Raw genomic sequence first — 26,702 nt, 5'->3', positions numbered from 1 at the left:
CTGTAAGTTTCCCTCATTCTTTCTTTAACAGGTTCTACAATAAATTCACACCTAAATAACATACTCTCCCACTATTCACTACTGCATAGTCTCAGACAAAATGAGCTCTTTTCTCTGTGAACGGTTGAGACTATTTGCCTTTTAAGGAAGACATTGACAATTGGGTTGTTGGTTGTTTTTTCTCTTCAATTTAAGACTACAAGCGTAGCAGCAGAAGAAGAAATTTACATTATTTGCAAAGATTAAGAAATACTTTGTCTTGAACAGAATTCATATTCTGAGATACACTTGCATTCAACAAGCCATGGGCAGGGATCTCTGCTGTAGACCACTTTTAGCACAGATGCACTTTGATATACCATAATTGTAACTGTAATTTTGAAGTCAGTCAATCTCTGGCTTTTTAATCTACTGATTACCTCTCTCTGACAAACTTGCCTTTCTGAAAGTAGTACAGGTGGTCAGAATTTTCTGGTTTCTTAGTGATTTTTCCAGTAAAAAGGAATATACACAAAGGCTTACTGTTATTTGCTTATCATCTGTATGTGATCTATACATGATTAGTTTTCTTATGGTTAGTAGCTACAAGCTGGAAGGTACCTGGCAACTGAAGACAAATGGAACACAGCAATAAAACCACAATCAACCCAGTGCCTCTAAAAAGGCTTTAGGATGAAGGATGAAACCTATAGCTAAAGACAGAAAAAGGTTACCTTCTGATCAGGTGAGACAGTATATCAACCCATGACACATTCATTCAATTAATAGACTCTGCAGCTTGCAAACACCGATAAGGGCACTACAACTTAATGATCTAATCTGTATTCCTAGAGAATGAAAACTCAGTTCAAAAAAACCAGTTTACTTGGATTTCCAGTGCAGGCACAACGTATGTTAGGATGTGTTTTCTCTGCTAAGTACTAGTATGAAAAACTGGACAATTAAAATCCCAAAAATATAGAACAAAAAGGAGGGTTAAAAATGCTTGCAGAAGAAGGTACGTCAAGTTCTAAAATGCAGCACAACTTCCTGTGCCAAAACAAGAGAATACAGAAATCCCTGTTCCCTTGCAGCGTTAAGCCTCGTCGTCTCACATCTCTTCGTAACCACTTTTCTCATGACAAATGCAACTCTTCCTCAGCGTGCCACTTTTTCCCTCCTATCTGGAATGGTGGTGAAAACCAAGAAGAGTAAAATCCCTTATCTTGAAGAAAGCAATTGAACTGGGATTCAGTTATCATGAAACAGAATGATGCAAAAGAAAAATCTTCTCCAGGGTATATGTAAACTAAGAGTGTGCATCAACAACCTATAATACTCAGCGTTCTCTGGGATGTGACTTGTTCTGAATGGGATTTGTAGTTTCTCTGCATCCTTTTGCGGCATATCCTTAGCTATCTGATTCTCAGAAGAGGAACCTATCGTTTTATGCAACACTATTCTATTGACATCCTTCGGACAATGTTTTCAGAATAAACCATCCATAATTATTATACTGCATGCTTGGAAGATAATGGATGCTTTCTGAAATACATATTTAATTAATGCTATTTAATTAATACACAACACAACTGAAGGGTACCAGTGCCCAATTTGTAAAATTTGAGATGATGAGGCAGGCACTACACATGGAATTAAAACCATGTTATACTGTAACAATCATTCAAATCAATCCACATTTTCTTACAGTACCTAGAAATGGAAGCATACATTATGACCAAAGATAATCACGTTAAAATTTTTGGCAATGCTTTACAATAAAAGCTATCTGCAATAGTAGACAGTAATTGTTACTAAATTGTAGCAGAATCCCTATGGAGTTAGGTATTATAACCATATTAGTCATATCAGTTCAGCATGATTAATGATACCGCAAAAAATATCAAGATTTTAAGCAATAAATCCCTTACGAGCAAAGCCCATGATAATTATTTATGTCCATTCCTGCCATAAGCCTGATATAGTCGACTCTTGTTGCATTTTTAGTGCTGTCATCTAGCACCTTTCAGGAGCCGGTGAGGATCTGGCCCACCAATTTTCCTTATTTATTTGAATAGTTCAAATAATGTCAGATGACTTAAAACTAGCATTTGTCCTTCAATGCTTTCTTCATCCTTAAGAAGGGAAATGCCCATTCCTTTCCAGGGGCCATTTCCTCTGACAGGTCAAGATCCAAACTCTGTGAGAATCCTAAGCCCTTCCTTCAAAGAGGAGTGAGGGAAGACCTCACAGCCATCCTTACTGACACTGATGGACTAAAACCAAGTATCTTTTTTTTTTTAAGACCCATTTTTTCTCTAACCAAGTTCCATTACATATATCAAGAAAATACACAAGCAACATCCACGCAGCTGAAACAAACTTCTTATGCCTTCAGTGCATAAAACCCTGAGGATGTACCTGTAGAGCATCTAACAAAAGGTAGTCTCAGACTAAGGGATGAATAATTACAAGATCTAGGTCTAGAAGACTATACAAGAAAAGCAAATCCCATCCTGTTCTCTTAATGTTTATCTGAGAAGAAAAACTCCAAACCAGTTTGCACCCAATAGAATAGCTTTTCATCTTTAAATGTACTTGCTGCAACTTTTAATAATCATATTTGAAATGTGCTCATAGAGGAAAACACACACCCAAAACATTTTTATAAAATAAAAAGATTAAAACTAAGTTTTTAAGTTGCCCTGTCCAATTTTGAGCACTGACAGACAGATGAACTACCGCATGGCCTGTTACATTAGAACAATACTGTGGAATAATTACAAGTTCTAAGATAAAATTAAAATTACCATAATAATTCTCCTGTGAAACAATCCAATCTATGCAGACTACAAATTGCTACTAGGTTGAAAAAATGTATTACCACCTCAAGTCAGGCAGATAAACTATTCTATTTCCATTAGTTAGTGTAGGTACTTAAGAGGTTATGCAGAGCAGGATGACAAACTGATTATATTTACAAATTATGCCTTGGTCACATTTAAAGACCAGCTCTTTACTTGCACACCAGCATTAGAAAGTCAGCTATGCAAACTGTGAGCAAAGATATGATCCTACAACAGTTTCTCACTGTTGAGAAAGTGAGAAGCAAAAGTCCCAATCTATAGGGCCCACCATCAGAGAACACAGGCGATACCAAGTCAGGACATCGTTGTGCGTGTTTTCCTGTTCTGTTGCCTGTACCATTTCCTTTAGAGTACTTTAGAGAAAGTCCTTTTCTCATCCCTGCCTCATACACACATTTTCTGTATGAAAAACAGAAAACCTTGCTTTGAAATCTAAGACAAAAGATTCCCCTATTATTCTACTCAGAGGGATAACATCCAGGCTTTCATGTTCTTATCCCTTGTACCACAAATCTGCACATCTGTACTATTTAATGCACCAAACTCCCCAAAGGTACCTGAAGCACTCCTTTCCTTCTGCCCTAAAAGAGTGCAGAAGGCACACCAGTTTCTCAAAAAGGCTGAGCATTTTTCTGGATCAGATTTTATGTGTTTGCAAGTAGAATGGGAGTGTAGGCTCCCTGTTTTAGTTTGTTGTAAAATTGTAAAGATGAAATTTAGACTCGGTCAACCAATGATCCTTTGAAAATTCCAATCATGCTCATAGAAGAGAATTATAACTATCAACATCATTTGGTTTTATGTCAGCTTTTTAATCATAATATTCCCTCATGGTTTAATTTGCTCTGTACCTACCACCATCAATCTGAATATACACCGCTGCCCGTTAATGATACATTTACAGTTTATAACACAACTTTTATAGTATAGGAAAATTATTAATACAAGCCACCTCAAGCATCTAACAGAAAAACAACACAAAGATCGTGATCACAAACTCAAGCTTCTCTCTGACCCATTAGTAAAGAGAAATGGTCTATAATCTGCAAATGGCATATCAGATATGGCTTTTAAGTACAGGTTTACAGTCATATGTCAAAAGGAACGCCAAGCGTGATGAGACCAGAAAATTAAAATGGGATAAATCCATGTTATCTGGGTAGTGACTTAAATCTAATCATGGAATCAGAAGATCAGTCTTAACTAACATTATACGCATTGATTTTAAAAGCGTGTCTCTTTTTGACTGTCCAAGAGAACTGCTCACTTTGAAGAAATTAGTCTCAAAGCACGGGCAGCACATGTATGCCTGGCATGAGCATACGTAAGGTTCTCAGTTATGAAAAGCACATGCAATGAAGGTTTCAAAACATTCTTGTCATTTCCATTTCATATCCTCTCCCTTCCTAGGAATGGGTAATTAATAAAAGGTAATACTTTACAACACCACAGGGAATCGGAATATTATAAAGAGAGACTGAGCATCGTGTTGGTGTAGTAAACAACTGTGGTAGACAATCCTGTAGCTCAAACGAGATCGATGCTTTTAAAAAGTCTTTAAATTTACCACAGTCATCCATGACAGACCCCAAGGTAACATCTGTTCTTTACCAGCTTTCCTCTTGCCCATTCTCCTTACCTAGTTTAACTTCTCTAATCATTTCACTGGGATGTAATTTTCATTTACACAGATCTCTTTGAATTATTGGATTCAGAAATGTAAATGACAATGATGTTTCAAAGGTGATTCTCGGTAGTATATTCTGCTGTAAGGATTCAAGATCTTCATTACCACATTGTCCTTCTCTCAGAGGTATTCCCTCCATTTTCTTTTTAATATTCTTTTGTTATACAGGTATTACAAAATTAAGAGAATACTTTTAAAAGACAAAGGTTCACATACAATCTAAAGTAGAAAATTTTTCATGAATAAACTACACTGTTGAAGACTTCTACACCACCAAAATTAAAAAGAAAACTCTGTCTTATTTATTTTGGTAGGAAACATGGCAGAAAGAATTACTGGTAGTTTTAAAAGCACTTAGTTATTTGAAAGGCCGCCTTTTTTGAAACAGAAGAATTTTCAGATTACATGGAGCCATTACTATATGCTTCTTCAAAGTATGTCATTGGTAAAGTCCTTTAACAAGGAGACTAATAGTATATATAATTGACAAAATTAGGAGGTCTCATAAGCAAAGGCAATCTTCCATTTTAATATCTTTAAACCACATGTGAACACATATACAAAAGTGATTTACAGTTTTATGATTGCAATCTAGACTGAAGTTTGTCACCTTTGAATACATTGCCTACCATCTTTTCTGCAAAATATTGTAAAGTTATTCTAATACATTTGGTTGGTTCCTAATGGGTCAAGTAAGGGATTAACCTCCCATCACAGGACATGGGAATATCGCAATTTTTTTCCATCATGAAAAAGTTTTCCTAAAGTAGTTCATCTCTAGCTGCCACTAAGGATGTAGCATCTGATTCTAGCCATGTTCTAACTTCAAAAGCACTTCAAGAGAAACACTACAGAGCATTGTTAACCATGGCAGTTCTTCTCTGAGTATATTAAATTTAATAAAAATATTTGTCCTGGAATAGTTTCTCAGAAGCTAACGATTACAGCACAGGCAACTGAACTGAGCACTGGGACCACAACTGTTTAGTCTTCTTCATGAAGACTATTATGGAACCATATCTAAATTTTATTAACAACAAATCAGTCTAATGTTTCTGTGCACAATTTCTTAGTTATATATAAGTAAATAGCACTCCTTTGGGACTTCACTCATTCTTCAACTGCCTACACATATAATTGTCAGAAGTTGTTTGACTACAGTTGGTGTCTGTGAGTATGATCAAGACATTCTGGCTGAATCTACTTCTCTTAATTCTTTAACTGGTTACCTTTCACATTCTATCTTGCGATCTCAGATCATCCTTGTCAATCTTTATTGACATAACATGTATGCTGTTATTTTCCTTTAGGGAAGACTAAGACAGAACAGCTGTTAAGCATTTCTACTTTCTCGTCTATTATATGCCCTTCTATCCTCCTAGCTTCTACCTGATTTTTGGTTTAAAATTACTTTTCATCCTTTTATAATCTTTGTTAAAACACCTTAGTTTACCCTATTAGTTTATAAATATCTAGATACATCATACCTCCAAATAAAAAGGTGACCTAAGTACCGGGAACAAACTTTTTAGGAGGGCCTACTGTGATAGGACAAGAGGTAATGGTTTTAAACTAAAAGAGGGAAGATTCAGACTAGATACAAGGAAGACATTTTTTTACAATGAGGCTGGTGAAACACTGGCCCAGGTTGCCCAGAGAGGTGGTAGATGCACCATCCCTGGACACATTCAAGGTCAGGTTGGACGGGGCTCTGAGCAACCTGATCTAGTTGAAGATGTCCCTGCTCATTGCAGGGGGGGTTGGACTAGACGAGCTTTAAAGGTCCCATCTGACCCAAACTATTCTATGATTCTATGAAGGAGTTTGGTCTTTCACATAGAGAGATATCATGCATGGGATAATCAAGGCAAACTATGAAGAAAAAAAGATTATGATCTTCCAGTGTAATCAGAGCAGGTTCTTTCTCAAAAAATGGCTCAGAATTGACAATATAATGTTAAAAGAAAGCATTTTAAAACACTTCTTTTAGACCACAGCTAATTAATATCAAATGGCTTGACTTAAGGGAAAAAATAAACTAAAGGAAAACAAATGATTTTGTGCTGATCTTTGCAGATCTTTTTCTGGCAGATCTGCTGATCCTTCTGCTGGTCCTTGGAATTAAGGTATCTGTAATGTCTAACAAAAGAATCTTCTTACGAAATATGTGAAGGAATGTGTTGGTTTTGATCAGTGTCTTTACCTTATATGGCATCAAGGAACTGCAGAATAGCACATGATACATCTGTGACTTTCCAGATTTCCCAAGTTCGAAAGAAACCAAACTATGGCAAGTTCCACAGGAAAGAAACAGTCACTACTTTGTATGTTCCAACGCAATTTTAAAAATACATCTATAAAACCAGCAAACCACCAATAAGTAACAGAAGTCCTCCTTACCACCAATTGTCCTGTCTTACCATACATCTTACATCTTACCATACATGACAGCACAGCTCTTAGACAGCAACGTTACTCAGTGATAGAACTCAGCTCCTATATCAGCACTGTCCTTTCATAAATCTGAACATATTTTACAATGGAGAATTATCTGTAGCTAGAAATACTTGCAAAAAAATGCCTATTATTGTGCAAAATAAAATGCACAGAGCTGTGAACTTTGACAGGTACAGGGTTTCACAGCAAAAAAACACCAAACGCGAACCTCAATCTCTTTAAACAGCAGTAGCAAGGGAGTCTGCAATTTCACCAAAATGAGGTTCTCACTGTGCTCCAACATAAAAGGGTCTGTAAACACAATCTGCACAGGAATCCCTGCTATTACTCTCGAGCGCAGTATTATTTGGTACATGCTTCCAGGAGCTTCCTTCAGCACTGGTGGAGATCTCTCACTTTGGGAATGAAACAGACGTAGAACAAGAGAGATTATGGATCCATACCCCACACTATCTAATATAGACAGGTTCTGCGTGGTCGGGACCATGGCACGGGAGTGCAAAGAATGTTCAAATCATCTTCCTTTTACAAAAATTACTGCATGGAGGGGATTATATGCTATGTGTGGACAGAGTGTACAGGGGCATTGGTAACCTAATGTTAGATTGTGGTAAAAATGTTAATATATTGTTTTTATGTTAAGCTTTGTCTTGTATGTTTTAAAAGACAGGGTAAACCAAAGGATTAACACTGCAACCTAGCACTACTTTAGTGCTAATCTGTTACAGTATGTAAAGGGAAAAAAACACTATATCCTATTAAACTGTAATGCTACCTAGAATAGAGGAAGCAGAGTATCATTTCATGCCCTGATAAATCAGTAAAAGGCCATAGATGCAACCTTCCAGAAATACAAGTATGACGCGTACTGTCAGCATATAAATAAATACAAACCAAACCCAGGATTTTCTGAGCAAACAGATAGCCATTTTTTTGTCTGTGGAAGATAAAAATTACCTATTTCCCTGGACCCCTTGAAAGAAGCTTTCAGCAACTAAGAACTGCCATGAAACACCACCACATGATTTACTAGTGCATCAGGGTACTGAAATAGGGCTGGCTCTTAATGTAGCTTCAGCGCCTGAAGTCCATAGAAGATTCAGAAACTGCATGTACCTCTACGTGCATCTTTAATAATGCCTGAAGCAAAGCAATCCATTGCTCTCTAAAAGTGCTACCTAAGTCAATATACGTCACATAATATAGTCTGCTATAACTTCTGGTCCTTGCATGACTTCTGTGCTTTGAGTTTAGATTGGTTCTTCAGTTCTCTGCAGTCACTCTGACCTCATTGCTTTGGTTCTTTCTCAAGTTCTGTATGAAAATATGTATTTCAAACTGATGGTTTCTATCATAAGAATGAGAATTGTAGTTTTTGAAGACAACTGAGATAACGCATTCTTTGAAAATATTTCTTATGTGCATGTACTTTCAAAACCACCATATTCATACACAGAACAGAAGAGTGGAAAAAGTGATGCCTGGTATGAAAAATTACAAAATTCCTTTTTTTCTTCTTGTTGGTAAAACAACAGTAAACCAGCACATTTAGTTCAAAGCAGCCCACAAACTGAGTGGGGCCAGACTCCACATATAACTCAGGGCAACCTCCTCTTTGGGTTTAATTCCATGGGTGTAGCAAAACCATTCCTTTATTTTCTGTGAGATAAAAACTATTCACACAAAAGCTCCTCAATTTTACTTAAAATACTGCTTGACACTTCTAAGCAACGATTAGAGATGAAATATGTACCTAAGTGTCTTACATGCACATAAATAAAAATACTAATATACTCACCCCATCAGTGTTAATCTAAAAGAAACTTCATCCTTTTACTCTGTCAATGCTAATCAAAAGACAAAATCGATATCCTAAGCATTAGGTCAAAGCCCTAGTAAAACATTATTCACACCACCTCCTGGGGCTCAGCAAGTCCAGCCGAGAGCTAAGCAGTCCTCCAGTGAAAGCACTCTGCCCACCGCACTGCTGTCTGTGAAGCCGACCCCCCCACCATACACCGGAGAGGCCTCCCAGCACTCTAAGACCACGGTGGGAGGGACCCCACGCTGGAGCAGGGTAAAAGTGTGAGGAGGAGGGAGCAGCAGAGACAACGTGCTTTGAGCTGATCACAGCAGCTCCCTCCCCACCTGCCGCCCACCATGCTGCTCAGGGGAGGAGGTAGAAGACTTGGGAACGAAGGAATGAAGCTGAGCCTAGGAAGAAGGGAGGGTGGGAGAAAGTGTTATTAGTTTTGTCTTTGTTTCTCACTATCCTAAACTATTTTTAATTGGCAATAAATTAAATTGATCTTTCCTGAATCGAGTCTGCTTTCCCCTTGATGGTAATTGGTTAGTGATCTCTCTGTCCTTATCTCAACCCATGAGGTTTTTATTATTTTCTCTCCCAGTCCTGTTGAGGAGGGTGAGTGAGAGAGTGGCTGGGTGGGCACCTCGCAGCCAGCCAAGATCAACCTACAACAACATGTTTGAAGATGGACATGTTGTCGTCAGCAGCAAAGGAGGAAGTAAGCGTACAAGTGAGATATGCACCAGACATGGAGCACTTCCAAGTCAGCAAGTTGTGTTTTATACTTATTCACTAGTTTTCTTTGTAATGTTTCACACAGCCACATCTAATAAAATCTGGCAGTATCTAAAAACATAGGGCAGGATGACAAGGTCAGCCTTTGATATTGACTCTATCTTTGTGACAATCTGCCTCCCCCAATAACCCTACCTACATGCCACTTAGGGAGGATGATAAGAGATTACTGCAGAACTACACAAAAGAAGAGAACTGTAGACAGATCCTTCCGTAACCCTCCTCTGAGACAAGGAGTGAATTCCCACATAGTAGTTTACTCATCCCTGCTATGACAGAATCAAAGGAATACCATCAACGGCTGCCAGGAGAGCATTTTAACCTCCCCAGAAACTAAATACAAAAGTTATTAATGGTTTAAATTGGCATTTAATGGACATTAGACAAACTGACGAACCACAGGGGCTACTGAAGTGTTCTACTAGTTTATACTTTCCAGACATGGTCTCTATTGCATGTGGATTACCAGTCATGGCAGTAAGGCCACTGAAGTGCAAGCAGGTGGTGACCTCTAGACCAAGCAGACGCAATACGTTAGAAATTATGATGTGATGATGCAACATCAACATGCTGATGCAATGCAAAAAATCTCTTTATCACAGCTGCTAGGAAAACAATTACCATTTCCACTCACCTGCTGACAAGCCAGAATGGAGCAAGGGGAATTAACAATAATTGGAGAAAAGCAAGTAGAATGTGCTTAAAGCAACACCACACAGTCCTTTTATGCGAAGTGTTATCAGATTTGTAGTAGTCATTTTTCCCCTTGTCAGAAGTGACAGGCTTAACCCTCCGGTCAAAATTAATGTGAGGGGAACGCTGAAATACAATCTAATGAGAACTGCACTCATCCCATTCGCAGGACCCTGGTAGATCAAACAAGGACCATTTCCTACTTTTCCAATAACATCCATTCTTAAAAGCCTAAGGCAGTTTTCCAGTCACAGACATTGATACCTATAAACAACATCATCTTAACTGAAAGAATTTTTGAAATTTACCCAAGGGGGATTTTAAGATTTAATACTAGCCTCTTCAATTACTGTTTATAGATATACTTTACAATAGTGTGTTTTATTGAACTTGTTTCATTTAGAGCAAAATAGTAATCAAAATAACTTAAGTAAAGCCACCTCTTTTACTGCTTTAACATTTAATCCCAGTTTGAAGTCACATGTACTGTACACACTCAGCAGACAACAATTTCTATTGCTCTACTGATGTACAGCAGAGAAATGTAATCAATTTATGTTGGGTGTATTAGTGTGCTTTTTAGAGTGATACTATAAATCACACCTACTGCTTTGGGCAGGGTTGTTGCATTTCTGTTTCTACTGTTGTAGGAAGATGCTGAAAGTAGGAAGAGCACAGCTGAAACCAAGAACAAGGAGGTACACAGTGTATTTTCTTCTCTAACATCCAAGATATAAGAAGAAACTAATGTTAAACTGTTAGCAACCAAAAAAAATCCAAACCCAAAATGAACAAACAAAAAACAAACCAAAAAGAATAAACTTAATTTCTTCCAGAGCTGGATAAAGACGCAGCAGGCAAAATACTAACTTAAATGGTGACCCACCAGTATATACACGACGTTTGCCAATAATCAAAATGGGAAAGTCAGACTGTCTGACACTGTCTTGGAAGAGACTGGGCTGATCGGTATTTATAGGGATAGTGTCGTGGCTCGGGCCGGCCTGCCACTGAAACCAAAAACAGGTGCTCTTCCCATACCTCTCCCTGGAGGCGCGGGGCTCAAACCCACGACCCTGGAGGGGTCTTTGTGCATTGAACAACATTCATCTATACATTATCATGCCAAAAGGGGCCTTAAAGAATTTAACAGGACAGGTGCAGCAAGCAACAGATCTCAGTGGTTTTGAGAATGAAAACATCAAGGATTTTACCTAAAGGTGAGATTATACTAAGGCAATGCAAAAATAACTGTATTCAACTACAGTGTAAAATCCTAGCTTTAGCATTAAATGGTTTTCCTGTAGGATCTTTCCACACCTTAAATATATTCACCTCCAATAAAACTGGAAAACAAAATTAAAACTACATGGGTACGCCACAGTAAAATTCTGGAAAATAAATTTGGTTTTAAAAGCTTTTTCTCTTTCTACAGAAACTGTCATGTATTTATCAAACTAACCACTGTGTCACTTTAAGGCTCTGGCAGATTTATACACATGTTAAGAAAGAGAACTTCGATTTATTTCAGAGTCTTAGCCTGGAATATTGCTTACTTGGTAAGAACAGAAATGTCAATCAATAAAAAAAACCCTTGCCTTCTGAACTCTTCCATCTCAAACTATATGCTTATATGACAGATTAAAGTTTTCACACAATTTCAGATAGGAATAGGCAGCTTTCCTCCCCGGATTACAAAGGTCATTGTACAGCTTTCCACAAACTATTATGTTTCATTCTTTCAAAGATGCAGAGAAAATATTTTGAGATGCAAAGAAACATCTCCAAATAACAGTTAAACCTACTGCACTGCATGTATATGTAGGAATGTCTGTGTAAATCCACTCTGTTCAGGAATTACACAGATATAAAAGATTTGTGCTATATGTTCTTATGTTAGCCTATCTGCACCTGAAAGCCAGAATGTTTGGGCCTAAAGTATTACTCTCTAGCCATCTTCTTCCAAAGTAATTCTAATTTGCTTGATTTTAACATCTCTTCCCATCACCACCAGTCTTGTCCCATTTAATTGTTCTCAAACTGAGAAAAGAGTCTCAAATCCTTCAAACAATACAAAATCCGTAAGCAGCACAAGATTATCTAGTTGCCGGTTTCATTAATTGCTCAGCACAGTAAGAAAAAATACACTCATTTAGGGAGAAAGTCTGTTTTTGTAAGCAAATATCTTAATATTCTACTAAACATAAGAAAAAGTAAGGTCTAATATTCATCATAACAAACGTAATGTTTTAAAAGCAAATTAAGTATTTAAGTGATGTGTTCCCTTCCTAGCATCTGGTCTACACTAAAACAAAATCATAGCCCAATGAACCCAATGGCAGTTTTCAACGCTGGTAATAACAAGGCCAATCTCAGGTGCCATTAAAGAAAAGCAATATTTAAATTTGCCTTCAAACACGATAGCTAACGTGCAGACAGCCTCACAAAAAACGTAATACTGATTTAGACAGCATTCACCTTTATCTAAATCAGAGGTATGAAATTAAAGAGACAAACAACTTTAATCCAAAGAACTTGCATTCCTCTGCTTCTTGATAGACCAGAGCAAGTTAGACTGCAAATAGTAACAGAAGAAAAAGAATGGATTAATTTGAAGATAGTGGACTTCAGGGATCCTAACTAATAATATAGTTATTCTTTTCAGAAACACTGTAGAACTGGATCTTATTACCAGAGTTTCACAGGAATAATGAAGGGTTATCCCAAAAAGATCTGAATATGCAACAGTTAAAATTTTACCAAGTTACTGGGTGCATTACTCTGGAGACTGGTTTCGCCTCACCTCCTCTTTGCTTTTTTTCTTAATCAGGGCTGCTCCATCTTTAAAGTTTATTTCAAAGGCTTCTAGCTATTTTAACAATAGTACTGTTCTAAATTCAGGACCTCAGGAAATTCTTCCATAAACAAAGATTAATATATAATAGAGAAAAATATTCTAACCAAGAATACTCATAGCATGGATTTATTTTGTGTATATTACTTAGGGAGTCTCATCAGAATAAGTAAAAAATTAAACCAAAGAGGAAAAAAAACAACAACAAAAAACTAAAAAAGAAATACCCTTAGCATTTTTAGTAAAAGAAACACTTTGATAGTTTTTTTAAACCTGAAGAGGATTAATGGAAATTTTCCAAAAACAAAATAACAGATCAGAAAAAAAATTATTATTGCTATTAACGGCTTTTGCAGCGTTGCCTAGAAACCCAATCTCAGATCAGAGAAGCAGCATGGCACACACTGAGGAAAAAAACCACAAAAAATGCCTAACACAGAAAACCCTAAAAAAACTCCCAACAAAAATAACCGAAGCAAAAACCCACCCCACAGCTTGTTTTCACCATATTAAACTGAACTTGAACTTTTCAACAATTCAGGGGCCTGAGGGAATTCAGTCTTGATGGAAAAGACACAACATAAAATTCCATTTTCTCTTTTGGTTTTGTTTTGATTGTTTTGTTTCTGTTCATGTGACAAAAAAACAATAAAAAAAATCAATTTCATGTAAAAGATCTCATCATGCATCACAAAAATAATAAATAAATCAAATCCTTACTGTCAGCACATGAATGAACAGTTTGTCTTAAATCCCAGTTCTAAGATGGTTCCCTTGTAAGTGGAGCTCTGTTGTAGCACAAAGCTCTGGTGCAGTCAATGCAGGAAGCGATCTGAAGCATGCTCAAGCAGAATGATTACCCAGCTGGTAAAAGTCATCACTTTTTTTTTTCCTTTATTCAGATTGATTGAACCCATTCTTGTTGGTTAACAGAAATAAGCAGCCAAATATCGACTTATCAATGGCATGCACTTTTTGAGAAGTGAAGACTTGTACTTGGGAATTGTAAAAAATGCAAAATCTCTAGAAATGAAAATTTTCACTGTTTCATAGAATGATGGTATAAGCCTTTTAAGTTTTATAGGATGCTAACAGTCATTTAGCCAAAAGCCCACCATGTTTACAGAATTTCAGAGGGAGAGCAGTTTTTGCCTTAGATTACATCCATTCAAGCTATCAACAGGTTTGATCAATCTTTTTGCACCAAAGTATGTTCTTCCCATATTTTGAATATAGTTTACTTATGCAACATACCTGGAAAACTGTTCTTGCAGCCCACGCATCTGAGCTCTGCTACGCTCCGACTCCAGTGTCACCTCCCGTAATCTTTTTTCACTCTCAAGTCTTAAATGTCTTTCTTCCTCCAACTCATGTATCAGCTTCTCACGCTGAAAGACCATAAAAAATTATTTATTAATTGTACACATAAAACATACTTTTAGCAAAAATTTCAGATTTGAAAAAAATCATCAAACAATCAAAATAATTACCTTAACTACCCAGTCCCATCATTTTTTTGTATAGCATACATAGAATAATAAACTAGAGCTGGAAAGACTCTCAGAATATCCCCATCACGCTGAGCTACTCTTACTCAGCTCAGACTCACAGAAGTCAGCATATTTAAAAACAAACACCTACCCTCTCATTCAAAGCTCTTTTTCTTTACCTCCACTCAAAATAAATGTAAAAAATTATATTTGAGATTTCCGATCTATCTTGCTTGAAGGCAGATATGGGAAGCATGAAACAAGTCAAGAGGACAACTTGTCACCCATCTCCTAATGCTTCAGTTTCACAAGCAGAGAAGGACCAGATCCTGCAGCCACTGGTTTTCTTGTTTTGGCTGAGAGGAGGATCCCCATCAGTAGGACAGAGTCTATTTGAATCTCTTTATTGAAATACTATGACAAAGAATATGCTTTAAAAAACTGAGTACCAATCAAACAAATATGAGAGAAATAAAAATGTCATTAACTTTACTAATATTTCTCAAAGGCAAATACCATATGGTTGTCGCTAATTCTTAAAACTTAGGACCAAAAAACTCAGCTCACAACATACTGTCTGCATATGTCATGGCCTAATCTTTTTTTTTTTTTTTTAAAAAAGAAAGAACATCATATAAAAGGGTACCTAATGATTTCAAAATCCTATTTTAAAAGTACCTAAATGCAATTTGGGAGGAGGAGGGGAATGAACTGAAAAGTTATAAAAAATTTATTGAAATTAAATAAATGTATCTGCAGTCTTTTCCATGTGACTCTGTTAAACGGAAACTAAATTAAATTAAATTTTTCCTTGCCCACTTAAATGACATAACAAATCAATAAAAAAACCCAAGCAATTTACGTGGTAGTACGTTATACTCCATCAGCAAAGGGGTTCCAATGTCAGTTGCCTAAGAAAAGGTTAAGTCATTGTAAAGCTACAGTGGGTTCACCACCTCTGTGCTTTGAAAAATCTCTGTGCCCACGGTGCAGTGCAATTTGTAGCCTGTCAAACAGTCTGACGTAGTTCCATTGCTGACCTAGATTTTCATTACATACCTGCAAAAATTTATCTGGAAATTATACATACAGTTTCATTAGAAAATAACAAAGGCATCTTAGTGTTAAGCCATTAAATGGTGGAGACAGATTATTTGTACAACTCTCACGGCTATAAATCTTGCTGGATAATAATTTACAATAGCAGTAACCAAGGGACCAAAAATATGAACATTACCAAGTGCAAAAGGGATCTTAAAGACAGTGATAAATAAGCAGATGCCACAAAGGGAGGCTGCAAGGGATTAAATGAAATATCTATATGCTTGTGAAAAAATAGGGGGAATTACTCAGAGAGAGAGGGCTTCTGTCTAGTTGGTCATATGTAATATCTGGAAAATGGAAAACGTAAAACAAGAAACAAATTACTGGAAAATAAATACATTGTTCTAACTAAATTATCTAATTACTGTCCTTACTATTTCATAACCGTGTTCTGCCAGGTGCTGAGTAATCCTTGGTTTCTGCCAGGAAGAGCAGAAAGTGCTCAGCACCAGGCAGAAGATACACAGCACCTTCAGTACAGAGAGTACGGCTCGTGAAGTATAACTCAGGCTACTACACGGGAAGACTATTCAAAGCAGTTAGTATTTCTCCAGCTTAGATCCCATCAACGCCAGCTTCAAAACAATACTCTTCCAGAGGACCTTGCTGAACACTGTTAGCATCTTCTCTTATAGATGCCTTTCACTGCTGCTAACAGACACCCAGAGCTTCCAGAGATTAGCAAGGAAAATGACATAAAAGAAATATATGGTTACCACCCAGGGCTTAAGACAAGCTTTCAGAAGATACTGGTGTCTACAGAAATTGGGCTTAAAACCAAATTTGTAACTGTCCCCACGGTAACTGATAAGCCACCTCGGAGGAAAATCAGGTACTGCTATGAACCCCTGAGTGCCCAAGCTGACTCAAAGCAGGCTGTGCCTGAGCTACCTCATGCAGTAACTATGGTAATGGACTCAAGACCAGTGATTCAGACATGCCTTCAACGCTCATTCAGCATCATTACTGCCACAATGATCTTACTCTGATACAGCAGCTACCTTTATATCTCTGCTACGCTGACCATGCTCTGGTCCTCAAATAAACCTTCTTTCTACATTAAGTACAAAGCCAGATCTCCACGGGGGGAGAGACAAAACGTGACATTTCAGAAAGCAGATGAGTATCCTGTCCTCCACGTCACTGCCAGGATGTTTTGCAGATTGCAGACATCTCCACTGACTGTCCTGCAGAAAGAGTGTGCTGTATCTACATGCATGGCCATGCTGTTGCTAATCACAAAACCACATTTCCAGTAGAGCATTGAATATACAGCAGAGATTCACAAATCCAAACTTTCCCCTACAGGTCAAAGAGCTACATAAGCTATTTCTAGGTTTCATTTACCTCTTGCTGATAGGTCAGAGAATGCTGTTGCTACCATTTACTCCTTCTATTCATGTAGGGAGGTCTGTATTATCGCCTTACACAAAAAGATCAGCACATCCACTTTTTTTTTTTTTTTTAAAGAAGAAAGGACCTGGCAATTACCTTAAGAAAAGTACCCATAAACCAGCAACAAATTCACACTGCAAGAACAATAATGTTACAGGAAGGAAATGCCTAAACATTAGGAACTTCTGGAATTAGTTAAATATCCAATTCCAAGTCAGCCACCTCATGGGCGAGCATTATGACACAGTATTAGTTAGATGAGCACATACTGTTGCTGTACAAAACTTGTGCTCCTTTCAGGGTAATGGATGAACAATGAACAAGTCAAAAGGCTACAAGACCAGAAACAAAAGCACTAACCAATCGCCCTGAAATTCTCGGTTTTCTTCCCAGCTACCAAAAATGCCCTGTATGAATGGGGAGAAGACTGCCCAAAGGACAGCTTTACAGCAGTAACGCCATCAGCCTACATTTTCCTTGCTCTTCACAAGAATTTATTGGCCGCCTTGAGGGACTTCTGCCATGTCTTGCAGGCAGAAAGCAGATTCGTTTTCAGCCAGATGACAGACATTAAATACTGTACAGGGAGGGGAAAAAAGGAGTAAAAGACCACCCACACTAGGAAAGTTTTCGGTCTCTGGGACGCAAAACACTCATATACAACGCTGTATACTACACAGAGAAAGTAGCTCCCAGCATTGGTGATCTTATCTACAAGAAAAGAGAAGTATATTTTTATTCAAACGCAGAAAAGTCATAACGAAGTGTCAGAAGACAGAAGTGAGCCTAACGTACAGAAAGGCCAGGATTAAGCAGAGATTTTTTTTTTTTGTCTCCTGGAAGCAGATAATATATCCCTGAATTCTCCAGAAATTTCACGTTGTCATAACCTCTTTTATAAGCTCTTCTGTGCTAACCCCACTTTATTCCTGTGCAAAACTAAGGTGTGTGAAAGGAAATGAACTAGTCAGAAATGGTTCAAGGTTTTATAGTGAATATAAGCTTACTGGAAAGGGATACAATTAGCATGCCACGCGAAGAAAAGGTTAAATAAAAAAAGAGTCATGTGAAATGCATCAGTATGTTTTAACACCAGGAAAATCACTGCCATCTTCCAGTGAAGTTATATGTGCTACCACTTGCCAATTCCTCTTTAATTGCAGCTTCTTCTCTCCATGAGCTCTGCTCAGACTATTTTCCCCTGCTTCCTCTCCCTGCCTTCTGCAGCACAGCTATAACCTTCTCCTCTTAGAAGTATAACCCTTACTTCACTCTTGCTTCCCTTTTTCAGCCTCTCCAGATAGCCTGACTTTCTTCACTTCACCCTGTCAAATTTCTGACAACTTTCCAATATGCAAAAATTTTATGTGAACAAACTAGAGTGAAAGACAGGGTTAGCAAACTCCACCAGTACTTTTGTGCAAGTACTGGCATATTTTAACACTTGAACAAATACTGTTTGCAATTACTTTTTCATGAACGTTTCAGCAATCAAGTTTCACTAGCTGCTCATTATGCTCATGAGCCAGCCCTTGCACTTCAACAAGTTCCTTTTTGTGTAGCTGTAGAAATGTTCGTGTCAAAATGTTTCATTTCTCAACCAGTCAGGCACATGTACCACACATTAACTCATCTTCCCAAAGTTAAGGAAGGAATCCAATTTAAGATACTTGTGATCAAAACAAGATGCATGAATACTATTTAAGGCTAGACTGAAAATAGTACATGTATTTGACAGAAAATTTTGAATTGCTGCTCAGCACTCTGTGAAGAGACCAAGAGATAACACTTATTTTCAGAGTTACTGATTAATAGCCATGCTCTCGGTCTAAGGACTGACCCAGTGCAGCTATGAGATAGATGCCTGTCTCCTAAGAGGTGCTTAACTGTTTATGTCTCCTTCAATTCATTTGGGATGAACATCAACACCTGGTTCCTTCATGTTCTACCAAACTGCAAACATCTCCTCTCTTGAGGGACCCCTGACGTTGCAACAGCCAGCAGAAAACACAGAAATGACAGAACATGAAGGCAGACATGGTGGGCGGCTGCCACAGGAGGCAGATGGCAGTGGATGGTGCTGTGGGGCCCGGAGCTACACAACAGGCCCTTCATTTCTGGACAGAGTTTGGCACCGAGCATGCAGACAGAACATGTAGCACCGTAAGGTTTTGTACAGAAGGGCTGCCGCCTTACTTCTTTTTCCTTTCTGGGCTACTTTGCTGTCAACTTTAAATTTAGACATGGACGACACTCAAGCCTTCCAAGTCAGGGACTTGCAGTTTAACTCCTTCACCTGTCATTGCACATAAGATCAGCAGATGCCTCAGTTGAATGAGGCGACCGACTCCATGACAATACCTTGTCAGAGAAGTACTCAGGGACTTATCGCCACCAGACTCAAGCATTTGCCTAACTCAAGCAAATCTCTTATTCCAAAACCCTCTAGTCTTATCCCACGCTTTCTGCTGGACCTGCTTGACTCCCCTCCTCAGGACTGACGATCTTGTACCCTCCGAGCTAAAACTCTTTTGTTGACAGCTCATTCCTCCATAATGTGCCACTCTAATAATCTTACTTTTTCTTAATGTCAGTGGATCAGATGTGCTCTGTGTCTGTGGCTGGCTGTTGGCAGTGGACGGCTGAGGGGGCTCCTCTGTGAGGAGAGGCCCGGGCACACAGCCGGTTCCAGCCGGTTCCAGCCAGCACCACCACAGCCCCACCACAGGGCACAGCCGGGCCCATCAGTGGCACCGGCAGCGTTCAAGAAAGGGCAAAACACCACAGGGGCAGTGAGGTGTGAGGAAAAAAGTGTGAGAAACAGCCCAGCGAGTGCCCAGGTCTGGGGAGGGGCAGCAGGAGGAGGTGCTCCCGGGGCTGAGGCGGGTGTTTCCCTGCAGCCCGTGGAGAGACCATGGGGGACATTCCTGGAAGGACCACAGCCTGCGGAAAGCCCACGCTGGAGCTGGGGAAACTTGTGAGGAGGAAGGTCCAGCAGAGAGGGACTGTCAGGGACTGACCTCAACCCACATCCCCGTCCCTGTGCACCACTCAGCAGGGGCACATGGGGAGTCAAACTCCCCAAACTGCACTTTGGAAAGTGTTGTCTTAGATTAATCCTCCCCAAGCTGAGTTTGTTTTGCCCGTAAGGGTAAACGGTAAGCAAATCTCCATGTCTTTATCTTGATCCATGAGCTTTTTCATCTTGTTTTCTCCCCGGGTCCTGTCGAGGAAGGGGAGTGAGAGAGCGGCTGGGTGGGTGCAGGGCCAACGTCAACACACCACACCAGAGTATTTTCTTTTTAAATTTGTAATTTATATTTCACATTAAAATCATACTACTCCTTTGATCAATAATGTTACCTATATGTTAAACGAAAATGTGGCTGTGCATCAAGATTTAGAACGATAGATAATTGCAAGTGAAAAATTAAAGGGATGTGGTATACACACACCATGCATACTATACAGAGAGCTGCTGTTCATAAGGGAGTCAGCCCAGCATCTGCAGAGGAACTGGTCCCTCCTTTTTCTGTTTAGCTTATGTTTGAGTCTTATGGAAAGCAATTCTTAAGAACAGCTAGGTATAACTGGACTGATTAGTTCAGATACCAAAACTGTCCTGAAAGAGGCACAAATGTAATCTCTTCTCATCTGTAAGGTTACCTTATAAGTAGTGAAAAGGGCTACTGTTTAAGTAGAAATAAGATTCTTCTGTATTCCTGAATTTGTTCTTTGCTTCCCCAGTGCATTGTTAGAAGGGTTTTACTATGGTACTACTAATTATGCTAACATGGGAGCACTATTTCATCAAAAAAAGTCTACATGAGAATATTTAACACAGGCGTAATGTTGCTCAAAATCAGGCTAATAACCTTCACATTAATTTTTTAACAACTATTTTAAAGCATTTGCTAAAGAGGGTCACAATTTCTGTGTAATTAATATTGATTTCAAACAGATACTTTGCTATGAATTTAAATGAGGGGAAGAAAAGAATACAATTTTTTTGTTTACATTTTAAAGTATCATTAAGTCATTGCTAACTGAAACTGAGTATTTATGTGTTTATTTTTAATGCATTTTCTGATGCTATGCATCTGATACCTTGCCATAAAAGTCATAATACAATAGAATCATAGCCTGGTCTGTAATACAAAATCCTACAAGCCAGAGAGAATCAACTGGCCACAAAATAGATGACAACACCACCACCACAAAGGTAGACAACGATGACAACAGAATTAAGCAAACAAATAGCAACTACTAGAAGCACATTAGTTTTTCTAGCAAGTCAATGCCCAATACTGATATGAATAAATATGCATATTCAAAGTACTCAAAAACACTATTTTATCATGCTTGTATGCCACTTTTGAAAGACTGCTGTAGGCAGGAGCCACGGAACAGCCTGGGATAAGGGATGAGAGAGGGACTGTGAAACAGTTCCATTTTTCACAAATTAATTATGAAATATTAATTGAAATAGAAACTGGAATTTGCAACTTGGTCTCCCAGTTGGTTACTTTAACAAAGTAACTAATTTTTTCCAATGCAATGAATATTTAATTCCCCCAACATAATGCATGGTGATCAAATGGTATTTGTTCAAGTGCACAGAATATACCTGAGCCCCAGCCCCACAGCCCAAGCTGTTGTTTAAAGGGAAGTGCAAGTTGTTCTCTATGTTATAGGTATTTTGTGAGATCTTATGTTTGGGTCTTGCAAAAAAACCCAAACAAACAGGTCAAAGAGTCCAAGGTGGTCCCCCCTCATCTGTCTTACACAGAAGGTGGGTGAAATCTCTTTGGTATGGTCACCTCCAGAGACAGAAGGACCTGGCTGTCACCCTTCTTCAAAACCCAGGACCTCCACAGGAGGCAGGAGTCCTCCATCCAAACCTCCCTTGTGCAACCTGGTCCCACACCCAGCGCACAGTCCTCCGTCTGTCTAAACTTATTTCACCCACAGATGACAGGAAAGAAATGTGATTACAAGAACAGACAGCAGATACCATTTTTTATTTCATCATAAATTGCACCACGTACTGTATTTTCGTTCAAATTAAAATGAGTCAAACTTCAGAGTGTCCTTTGTTTGCTTCTCATCGATCGCTGTTAAACCAAATGTTTCTCATTCTGTAATCAATACTTCTCTGCAAAAATAAACCCAGGCACTGACAAACAACTTTGCAGCACATTGCAGCGTTCCTTGTAGTGGACTCTGACAGCATGAAAAAACACTACCCCAAAGAGCGGGGAAAAGAAGTGCATTGCTTATTGTGCTTATTACAATTTTTACAGGCTGCTTACAGCTGAATCATTTTACTGTAACAAGACTTTATTAAATTAGCCAGCTATTGAAACCAGAGCTTTCCAACAGTGGCAGTTAATATGGCTTTGTCCCTCGTTACTGTTTCCAGCTATACTGGGAATACTGACAAATACCCTTAAACACTCAAAGCTTTCCCAGGGATGAAGTTACATGTGTTTTTAAAGCACAGTGAAGCATTAAGGTATGAACAGTAATAACTTAAACACCTGGAGGGTTCATGGAGGGAGAGGTAGCTTTATTTCCACATCTCTTCAAAATAAGAAAGCTAAGGGTGAAGTTTTGTGGCTGCTTTGTAATCAAAATCAATTACCCTTTCACCTGATACAGATTTGTACTGCAGAGTCTAAAGAAGAAATTTCCTTGATTTATATTAGGCTCTACTTTTGTCCACAATTATTTTATGATGTAATCATTTTTCCTAAACTTATTCCCTCTAAAAATCTGCAACAGCAAGATATAAATAGTATAAAAAGCAGTATCCTAATTTTAGGCTGGTATCTTCTAGATTCTCATTCCAGTAAGAAAAAATGATGGTTCTTTAGAAGAGGATTCTGTTCCCAAAATGACAGGCTGCCCAAATAAGCCAGGAAAATCTAACTGACACTAAATAATTTCTATTAGCATTTTCTAAAACTGCCTTGAAAACAGTTAAAGTAAATAATTTGATGCAAATAATTTATTTTCCACTATGAGATTTTAATATGCTAATGTATCTCTCTCTTTAGCCCCATAACAGCCTAGCACATGTATCCCATGACTACCAGATGTAAACTTCAAGCTTTGCTTGGCTCTAAAATGAAGAGCAAGATAGGAAACGCTTATTATTATTAGTGATATTTTAGTGACAGTAGTTTACACACTTTATATTCTTGGGCGATAACACTGCTCCAGAGCAATTCAAGTAAATTGGAAACTCTTTTCTCCTTCTGAATAAAATACGACACTAGCTTTCATTGTGCACTAGCTCAAAATTGCCACCATGTGGCAGGACAGCAACTTAATTTAGCATTATTTATACAGCACTGATACGGTTTTAATTGCATCTGTACGACAGAGTAACGGCTGTGCTGAAGCTCCTTTATCATTGCAAGCCTACAATTAATCTGAATTAGGCAGGCTATTACACGAGCAGTACTGTATATATAGTTGGAGTTGTGACACTTGTGGTACAGAAAAAAAAATAATTAAATGATTCATAAACGCTTCCATCCCAGAGCTAGATGGCGAGCACCACACTCTGCCCATCGCTTTCAACTGCTACGGTCTACGGCCAGCCCTCTGAAAGGGAGCGCTTTAACTCTGTGAAACACACAACAACAGGCCACACAAAATTGGAGTCACCTTTAAAAAAAAAAAATTAAATACCAAAACCCCCCATTTACCGTATTCCAGACACTAATAAACTTGAGACAACTATGTGGACCTCTTTTAGCACCTTTCCTGGAGACGCACCTACAGCCACAGTGGTTACACCCAAGCCAGGACAGCAATACAGGTGCAGACGTGCCTTCTCCAGGTGCAACACCTGCACCCCCAGGAGGCGCCGTTCCCTCAGCTTCTTAAAGTTCATCTCTCTATCGTATTTTCAACGTTGAACAAAGGCAAGCAATACATATTTTGATAATCCTGCCTCCTTAATAAAAAAATTGCTATTCATTCAAATTCACAATTGATAGCCCAATATCAAAGACTTGTACTGATCTTCAGTTCTTAGCATAATTAATTTTTCCATTTGAGACATTATTTCCTTATAGGGGGACGGGTGCAGAGACTACTCTTAGTGAACTTGAAAGTCCCACATAGTCTGATCATGGATATTTTTTTATTATTATTAATCTTAAAATGATAATGCTTTTAAAAAATGAATTTGCAAATGTAATTGAGCTTCCAATAGCTCCCACACACAGTAATTAAAGAAATCTTCTTTGTCTAACTTAAACATAATGAAATGCTTTTTGAGATCAAATAAAAACTTGGAAACAATACTAAGACAGACATAATTCCTACGAATGCCTAGTAGTTGGAAGTGTGTGGAAAAAAGTGTGTGGGGAAAAAACCAAAATGAGAAAGGGTGGAATTAATAAGTAATATAATGTTATTTTTTTTCCCATGAAACATTTTAGATTATAATGGCTAATTATAATTCCAAGCCCTTTGCTACACTTTTGGAGTTTTTTTTTGTAAGGTAACTTACATTATATTAAGATGTCTAATCAAGCATAAAGGTGTTGCTTGTTTTTTACACCAGGTACATACAATCTTTTCTTATGAGAAACAAAGTTTTATAACCGAGGTAACTTGTTGACAATGTACTTTTATTAATTCAGTTGCAATCAAGCAAAAATCCCCAGGCTGTGCCAGTTGCTAGTTTACGTTTCCCACTTGTTTGATGCGAGAAAATTTATAATAATGGTGTTTGCACCATAAAACAGCACAAAAGAGCGCGTATAGACAACAACTTGCAAGAGAACACAGCCAACCCACCTGGGCCAGCAAAGTGTCGATTGTTTGATATCACCTACCATTTCCTATCAGCTCTGCAATTCTTGAACACTTCCTAAAGAGACACCAATGCAGCAACGTATGAAGCACAGAAGGGAAAGGTTTTTGGACAAACAAAAGTGACAGTGTCTGCAAAACTGACGTTTTGCAATTTTATTTTTTCAGCAGAACAAAACTAAGTCTTTGAATAAATAAAAGTCACACCAAAACTTTAAGTGGTGACAGTTATCGCCTGCATTTAACTATCTAGAGATTTCACAGACTTAAGAGCTACATTGGTAGATTTGAATTGTCTACTGATAACTGAGTGCAAGTCTCTCTAGTAGATTTATTGAAATAAATAGGCCATGGGAATGAACTCCCCACACACAGAACAAAAATTAGGAATAAATGAACCCAGATGATTTAGAAAAGAATCCAAGTTCAAGTGCCTTACCCCATGGGATATTGACTACGTTTAGCAACCAGAAACTCCACCTTGGATCAGAAGAGAAGCCTCAAGAATTTTTCTGTAACAAAGGGTGTTATCTGCAGCAAATCAACTATTCCAAACAAACAAAAATAACTCAAAAACACAAACTAACCATAATACTATGTGCACAGGAGAAGGGCACGTTAACAGTATGGCATTCCGCAGAAGAAACCTCCTCTAGATCCACTTTTACCCTTATTGGTGCTAACACAGCAAATTATTTGGATATGTTTCATGATCTTCCCTTCCTAAACATCTCTCTCCTGTTTAACAGCATGTCTAAGACTTTAGAACTTACTTCGACTTGCACTGAGGGCCAGAAGATTAGACCAAAGTTCTCTCAAGTGCACTACATGTCCTTTGGACTACTTGTGACCTACAGCAACGCTTTCAAAACAACTGTGTACTCCAGAGGTGCATGAGATGAGCTCTGGGCCGCATGATTTAGCAGGGTTTCCACATTTGCACTTGCTCAGATTACATTTAATTTTTCATATGGCATGGTTTTGTTTTATAGTTAAATAACAGAGATTTCTTGTCAGTTTTGGATAAAATTCAGGCCTAGGCATAGACTTGAAGAGGAAAGAGGGAAGAGATCCCTTGAGCTCTGTAAACCAGTGTAGTTCCACAGCTGATACTCTTTGAAAATTCAAGAAAGATTCTCAAAGGGGGTTTTAAAAGGCAGGCAGTTTCCAGATCTTGTCTGCATTGTTTGGAGTGTTTATAAAAGATAATCCCATGAACTATGGCAGCCAATGGTCAGTTCAGACTCGAAAGATTTGTTCAAGTTCCTTTTAACCAGGTAACTATATTTTGATAAACCACTATGTAAACATTACTGCAAACCAGTATTTCTGGCATACTTGCAAACAGCTAGGAAGTCTAGACAGAGTGGGGAGGAAGAAGTCATGAATTCACAGTCATGCTGGGTTTTGATGTCTGAAACACTGATGCCTATCCATTTAAGGGGACTTGCTGCAATGGACCAGTGCCCCGACAGAAATAAAGCATAAAGGGTGACCAAGAAGACAAAGGACAGATAAAAAGACAATGAAAGGTAACATGTCACTCAAACTACACTGTTTATACCTGGTATTGATTTTAACCTATGGAATTCATATGAAGCAATACAGTATCTGCAGTATTTATTCCTATGCTTTCCACAGTATGCAAGGAAGGGGCACAGTCCCAGAGTACCAGTGACAGGGAGGGCACAGCCACCAGGTTTCTTCTAGATCCGGCTGTAATGGCAGAAGAGGTCACCGT

General features: G+C 38.3%; 1 protein-coding gene across 1 annotated transcript in view; it reads right to left on the bottom strand.

Annotated features, from left to right (window-relative positions):
* NCKAP5 (NCK associated protein 5) overlaps nucleotides 1-26,702 on the bottom strand; it is a 392,253-nt gene that overhangs the window by 182,240 nt on the left and 183,311 nt on the right. The window contains 1 exon segment of the mRNA XM_054208458.1: nucleotides 14,394-14,527. Coding sequence (XP_054064433.1) covers nucleotides 14,394-14,527 — 134 coding nt within the window.

Source organism: Rissa tridactyla, chromosome 7 (genome assembly GCF_028500815.1).
Source record: "Rissa tridactyla isolate bRisTri1 chromosome 7, bRisTri1.patW.cur.20221130, whole genome shotgun sequence".
Lineage (NCBI taxonomy): Eukaryota > Metazoa > Chordata > Aves > Charadriiformes > Laridae > Rissa > Rissa tridactyla.
This window is presented reverse-complemented; position numbering and strand designations above follow the sequence as displayed.